Genomic DNA, 7437 nt, shown 5'->3' with positions numbered 1-7437 from the left:
ACAAATAATTGAACATTTTGCATTCTGGGCCAATGCTCTACCACTAACCTGTAGCCTGAGCTCAAGGTTTTTTGATTCAACATATAGGCCAGATCATGAAGTATTTTTTCTAACTTACTTCATTTTGTATATTGCTTATCAAATTTATATATATTGTTGCAAATTGAAATTTCCATTTCTCTTATGGTTAAATTATGTTCTATTTCATATGCACATTTTTGATCCATTCATCAATGAACAGAAGCCTACGTTGTCTTTATGTTTTTACTATTGTGGATAAAGCCACAGTGAAAGTAGCAATGCCAACATCTCCGTGATGTAGTGATCTCAATGCCTTTGGCTTTAATACCAAGTCAAGGAGTGGTATGTTTGGATTATGTGGCATCATTTCTTTTACTTTCAATGGTTTGATGAAACCGTCTACTGTTTACTAAAGTACACCAGTGGAAAGTGTGCTCCCTTTTCTTCACACCCCTTTCAAAACTTGCTACCTCTTGTGTTGTTGACATAGCCATTCTACTAGGAATGAGGGGGCATCTTTTTGCGGCTTTACTTTGCATTTCCGTGATGATTAGTAATGCTGAACCTTTTAAATATGCCCATGGGGCACGTGTATGTCTTCTTTTTTGAAAATGTCTATTTAAATCCTTTGCCCACGCTTATTTGTGCTATTGAGTTTAATAAAGCCCTTGTATATTTTACATATTAACCTCCTTTTGATACATGGTTTGAAGCTGCTCTCCTTCTCTAGGCTGCCTGTTCATCCTGTTGATTCTCATCTTTACTGTGCAGAATGTTTCCTTAGATGAGTCAATTATTTTTGCTTCTGTTGTCTGTCCTTAAGAGACCTTCCTTCCAAACTTTAAGTGAAAATTTAATCATTCATTCATTAATTCATTCAATTCAGTATTTGAATTCTACCTAAATCCAGGAACTGCCTCAGGCCCTAAGGATTAAAACAAAAGAGTAAGGTTGGGGACATAGCTCAGTGGTTAAGAGCAGACAATGCTCTGGCAGAGGAGCAACATTCAATACTTAGCATGTAAATTGTGGGGCTCACAGCCACTTCACACTGTAGCTCTAGGAGGATCAGATGCCTCTAGCCTTCACAGTTACCTGCATTCACACACACACACACACACACATACACACACTCACTCACACACTTAAAAATAAATCTTAAAATACTAAAACTATTCATTCTGATTAAACAGGAAAAAAAGAAAAGAAGAGGAGAGGAGAGGAGAGGAGAGGAAAGGAAAGGGAAGGAAAGGAAAGGAGAAAGGAAAGGAAAGGAAAGGAAAGGAAAGGAAAGGAAAGGAAAGGAAAGGAAAGGAAAGGAAAGGAAAGGAAAGGAAAGGAAAGGAAAGGAAAGGAAAGGAAAGGAAAGGAAAGATGCTAAGGCTGGAGAGATGTCCAGCAGCTAAGAGCACTTGTTGCTTTTGAAGAAGTGCGGAGTTCAATTTCCAATCCCAGCATGGTGGTTCCCACTCATCCACAACTCCAGTTCCAGATCTGACATCCTGCTCTGACTTCCCTGAGTATCAGGCTTATAGGTGGTACACGTACATCCAGGCAAAACATCGCTACACATAAAATAAATATTAAACGAAGATATCAACAGGTGAGATGACCTAGTGAAAAAATAGGGTAGGAGTGTTGCTCGCATGATGTACTTGTAGAAGTTACCGTAGATTGCAGCTGGGATGTCACAGTGTAGAATAAGAGTTAACAACACCCATTACAGACACACCCAATACGTATACATTACAAACTGCGATTGGCTGATTAAAAAAAAACAAAAACAAAAAACATTACTCTAAAACATCACTTCATCAATGAGAAGCTGAGAATAAGCGGAGACCATTATTCCTAAGGTTCAATAGCAGAAACATGGACTGAACGTGTTCAGTACCATTTTTCTTCTACAACATGAACCACTATGAATTGAATGTAAAGATGTGCTGTGAGCTGAGGGAACCCACCACAATTAGGCAAGAAAATCAAGAGACTTTGCCAATGCAGGATAAGAAGAGTCCGATCTTTTACAGGGTGCAGGTTGTTTGACACCCAGATCTCAACCCAAAGAGCTCTGTCTTGAAGACTGTTCATTGCAATCCCCCTGAGAGCTGGGGTCACTTGTGGCTCTAATCACTACCTTTACCTGAACCGTTCTCATCCAGCTCGGAAAATGATGGAACCCTTACTCTTGTTTCAGGCCTCTCTAAATCCTGTGGCGGGGACAAAGTAAATCATGAAAACCTACTTCGACTTTGGCAGGTTCAAAAAGGGCAGAGGTTTCAGAATGTACCAAAATATCCCACCCAATATCTCTTCCCTTCTTTATTCAAACAAATCTGAAACAACAAAAGGTTGAAAACTTTCCACTCTGCCTTATTATAACCATGCCATGGGTACACAGCCGGCTGGGGTTTTCAGTAGCCCGAGGGAGGCAGGGATGCGTCTGCTCCCAGCTCACTCATTCCCACAATAAACAATCACTAAACAGCTTGCTGCCCTAGGCAACGACTTGTCCAGCTTGGCCAGGCTCTGAGGCTAGGGTGGGTAAGTGTTCTAAGCCAGAATTCAGGCTGTGAGGCTAGGTAAAGCTTGGGAGTCTAGCACAGCTTGGAGGTCCTGGAGGGAACCTTTTCAGAATCATCCAATTAAGTTCAGTTAGGATGACAGGGGCTTGGGGCAGGGGAGTCGACAGAAGGAAGGTCAACTGAAGGAACCGTGGCACATTCATTGTAAATAAGATTTATTTTTCTTCAAAGGTTCTCTTCTACAGCTAGGGCCAGGTGACATCTTAAAAACACCACCCCAGGAAAAATAACAACACCGATGGGGGCAAAATGAAATGGCTTCTTTTCAACCGTTAGATCCCTCCTGGCCCCAAATCAGTGAACGGAACAGGTGGGAGGGATTCGGGAATGGAAGAGAGGGCACACAGATCAGAAGGCTTTAGGAGGTGTCTTCTCACACTCAGCCACAGATCCATTGGACTGTGACAATTCCTCCTTATTGTTGAGGATTAGGGTGTCTCGGTGAGGAAGACAGAAAAAAAAATAGGTGGGCTATACAGGGGGATTAGAAAGACGTTAAAAGCAAAACCCACCAAAAAATTGGACCTCAGCTGGTGCAAGTGTGGGGGAGAGACATCCCGACCTGCGCTCGCTTTCCATGAAGTCCCCACCCCCCTTCCCCTCGCTTCTCCATTTTCAGGCATCCTTCTCCAGGAACCGGTCCTCTCAGCCTCCTGGCGGGGAGGCGTTCCCGGCTCGTGGAGACCCGGGGCATCCCGAGCAGCGGGCTGCCGGCCACGTCCCCACCCTTCCTCCGGTGCCTCTGGGGCCCGCCTGGTCCAGGTTGCATTGCCGGCCCGGCGTGCCGAAGGCCGGCGGTGGGCGACGCCCGGCCGGCTAGCGCTCCGCCCGCCGTCCGTGCGCTCTGGGGTCCCCGCGCCCGCGCCGCGCCGCGCCGGCGCCTCTGCCGGCCGCCGGGGGTTATGAATGGGCGCAGCGGAAGCCCCGCCCCACCCGGACGTGACGCCCGGCCAATGGCAGCGCGGGCTGCGTGGATGGATGAGGTCAGCGCTGTCGTGTCGGGAATGGAATGTGTAAGTGTAACATTCAGAACCGGGTAACATTCGGCGACCGAACGCGGCGGTCGGCAGTGCTAGCGCGGGGCCTGCGAAGCACCGCTCGGGGCCGGCACTGCCGGCGGGGAGGACGCGCCGCCGCCGCCGCCGCCGCCGCCCCGCGCCGCCCCGTGCCGCCGGCCGGGCCGCCGCGCGCCCGGGGAGCCGGCCCCGTGAGCGCAGGAGTAAACACCGGCGGAGTGTGGGAGCCGCTGCAGAAGGGAATAAAGAGACATGCAGGGATTTGTGAGGTTACGGCGCCCCAGCTGCAAGATGCATTAGCCGGCTGAAGCCGGGGCGGATTGACTTGTTGGAACCGTAGTGCTCTGCAACCGGAGTGTGGATGAGTTGAAGTTGCTTTCCCCGGGCTCGTTCTCCACGCCGCCGAGAGGAATCGGAGCGGAGAGGCAGTCACTTCGTCTTGCCATTGATTGGGTATCGGGAGCTTTTTCTTCCCTGCTCTCTTTCTTTTCCTCCGTCTTGTTGCATGCAAGAAAATTACAGTCCGCTGTTCGCCCGCCCTGGGTGCGAGATCTTCTGCCCGGCTCTCTCCCGTGCATTGTGCAGCCCAAAGATGAAAGACCGAAGGGGAGAAAGTTAAAGAAATCGCCCACATGCGCTGGATCAGTCCACGGCTTGGGGAAAGGCATCCAGAGAAGGTGGGAGCGGAGAGTTTGAAGTCTTTACAGGCGGGAAGATGGCGGACTGGAGCTGAAAGTGTTGATTGGGAAACTTGGGTGATTCTTGTGTTTATTTACAATCCTCTTGACCCAGGCAGGACACATGCAGGCCAAAAAACGCTATTTCATCCTGCTCTCAGCTGGCTCTTGTCTCGCCCTTTTGTTTTATTTTGGAGGCGTGCAGTTTAGGGCATCGAGGAGCCACAGCCGGAGAGAAGAGCACAGTGGTCGGCATGGCTTGCACCAGCCCAGTCCGGATCATTTCTGGCCCCGCTTCCCGGACGCTCTGCGCCCCTTCTTTCCTTGGGATCAATTGGAAAACGAGGATTCCAGCGTACACATTTCCCCCCGGCAGAAGCGAGACGCCAACTCGAGCATCTACAAAGGCAAGAAGTGCCGCATGGAGTCCTGCTTCGATTTCACCCTTTGCAAGAAAAACGGCTTCAAAGTCTACGTCTACCCGCAGCAGAAAGGGGAGAAAATCGCCGAAAGTTACCAAAACATTCTAGCGGCCATCGAGGGCTCCAGGTTCTACACCTCGGACCCCAGCCAGGCGTGCCTCTTTGTCTTGAGTCTGGATACTGTAGACAGAGACCAGTTATCACCTCAGTATGTGCACAATTTGAGATCCAAAGTGCAGAGTCTCCACTTGTGGAACAATGGTAGGAATCATTTAATTTTTAATTTATATTCTGGCACTTGGCCTGACTACACTGAGGACGTGGGGTTTGACATCGGCCAGGCGATGCTGGCCAAAGCCAGCATCAGTACTGAAAACTTCCGACCAAACTTTGATGTTTCTATTCCCCTCTTTTCTAAGGATCATCCCAGGACAGGAGGGGAGAGGGGGTTTTTGAAATTTAACACCATCCCTCCTCTCAGGAAGTACATGCTGGTATTCAAGGGGAAGAGGTACCTGACAGGGATAGGGTCAGACACCAGGAATGCCTTATATCACGTCCATAACGGGGAGGACGTCTTGCTCCTCACCACCTGCAAGCATGGCAAAGACTGGCAAAAGCACAAGGATTCTCGCTGTGACAGAGACAACACCGAGTATGAGAAGTGAGTAAGGGCTGCCTCCCTTCGAGGCTCGGCTCTGGGCCCTGGATACCTGAGTCCAGGTGGGAGGTTGGGGGATGCGGGGCGGGGGCGGGGGAGCCCTCGGTTCTGTTGCTTCCTGGGATCAAGCGGCTGCGATCAAGTGTGGGGGGGAGCTTGAGCTTCTGGGGCACACTCGACAAGAGTACTCTCTCCAGTCAAGTTGGTGAAGAAGGTATCTTCCTGATACTTTGAAAACCATTCAGGACCTATGTGTCTTCTGCGCATTATGGGGCTCAGATCCAAGTTTGGAAACTTGTGTTTCACGGAAGGGTACTAAAGGGTATTTGTGACGACCCAGAGAGACCCAGTTCTACCCAAGTCCACAGACACTGACCCCTGGGCTTTGTCTGTTTTCCTCAAGAACATGGGTACCTGTTCTCTGTGCAGTTTGCTAGGCTTAAATTTGCACCTTTCCCCCTAAGCTTTAGATTCTTGATAGCTGGAATATTTTCATTTTTACCTCCCCAACTTTTGACTGCCTCTTACTTCCTCTACAGCACTGATGTTTATTAAGGGTAGAGTGTAAGCTGGTTAGGATCATTCATTCATTCATTCATTCATTCCTATAAGGCCTCTCTTTCTTGGAGAAACTTTAAAATCTGGGCCTCAGGCCCACTGCAGTGAACTACCCTTACTAATTTAGATTTCCCTTTCTTCTTTGTCTTTATCTATTTGCATATAAATGTGGACTGTTACTCTTTGAATGGGCCTGAGATGCCTCCTTAGCCTCTGTGGAGGGGAGAGTTTTGTTTAGTTGCTAAGTAACTGAGTTGGTTACTTTGTAGCCCCTTTCAGTCTTCCTTTTCCTTGTCTTGAACAGTCACTGACACACAGGATTTCAGGTCAAAGTTAGACTCCACAAGTCTGCTTGAAACCGAGGCTTCGGTCAGCTTCCTGATAGCTGAGGTCAGTGCCCCAGACTCACTTGTGTCTGGCTGGGAAAGAGTTAGTGAGCTCCTATGGTGCATTTCCACTTTACGCCAGTTAAAAACCAGAGCAGCCTTGTGCTACCCAGGAAGGAAGGGGAAAACCTCTCGGCTGAGCACAAGAGGAACTGGCAGAGGTTGGCAGATTGTGCAATTGATTCATGAAATGCAGAATAGGGGAAAGGCTCCCAGACGGGATTGGATCAGGAAGGGGTAGGGTCCCTGAAATGAAAGGTGTGATTATTGTCCATGGATTCCCTCAGACTCTCTGGTCTTGGTGGGAGTGATTGGAAGGGAGATTAAAGTCCTCCCAGACTTGATCGTAGAAGGGAGAGGAAGTATCCATCAAGCCTGGGGATTCTGCTTCTGAGCCCCTAGGACGTTTTCTGTTTCAATCCTAGGAAAAGCCTGAGGCCAGGATCAATTGTGAATCCATAGTTTCCTCTTACACACGGAAGTTCTGTGTGAATGTCAGTTCTGTGTGAATGTCGAGTGTTGTTGTGACAGAGTAAAAATCCTCTTTAACTGTGGTCAGAAATGAACTGCTTTGTTGAAAGGACAATATACTTTGATAGATTCTAGGGGTGCTTGTGCCTTCTAGGAATTTCTTGGGCTGGTGTGAAGAGGCCGATCTTTTGATGGCTTTTAGAGCAATCTCTCCAAGCTTTATAGAAAGACCATGGTGTTCTGCATTCTGAAAGAGCAGATGTTCCTTGTGTTCGACACCCCCCCCCCCCCAAGTACAGGCCAATTCTTTACATTTTCTATGGAAAACTTTTGTTTTCTAGAGAGCGGAGATGGAGAAAGGTGTGGTTGATTGGCTTCCGAGCAACTTTGTTTTGCTAATTGAATGTAATTAATTTTTCACCTTTCAGTGCTTGGGCCAAGAAATCTGATACCCTCCACCTCTTCTTGATTTAAGTTTAAAGACCACCTGGGTCCGGGCCTCTGGAGCATCTCTTATTTGAGAATGTGGCATTCAGAAAGCAAGTTTACTTTTCTCCAGAGCAGGTTTCTATTTCCTTTTCCAAGCCCCCTAGCCCCGATTTTGCTTACTAGGATGTGTTAGTGGTGCAGACTGGAACTC

The 7437-nt window shown here is 48.3% G+C and overlaps 1 protein-coding gene across 1 annotated transcript in view; it reads left to right on the top strand.

Annotated features, from left to right (window-relative positions):
- Window positions 1–3588: 3588 nt before the first annotated feature.
- Ext1 (exostosin glycosyltransferase 1) overlaps window positions 3589–7437 on the top strand; it is a 284993-nt gene continuing 281144 nt past the window's right edge. The window contains exon 1 of the mRNA XM_021216867.2: window positions 3589–5385. Within this exon, the coding sequence (XP_021072526.1) occupies window positions 4424–5385 (962 nt within the window). The 5' untranslated portion in view covers window positions 3589–4423. The remainder of the gene's footprint in view (window positions 5386–7437) is intronic.

The sequence above is a fragment of the Mus pahari genome, chromosome 17 (genome assembly GCF_900095145.1).
Source record: "Mus pahari chromosome 17, PAHARI_EIJ_v1.1, whole genome shotgun sequence".
Classification (NCBI taxonomy): Eukaryota; Metazoa; Chordata; class Mammalia; order Rodentia; family Muridae; genus Mus; species Mus pahari.
Note: the sequence above shows the minus strand (reverse complement) of the source record. Positions and strands in the feature narration are given on the sequence as shown.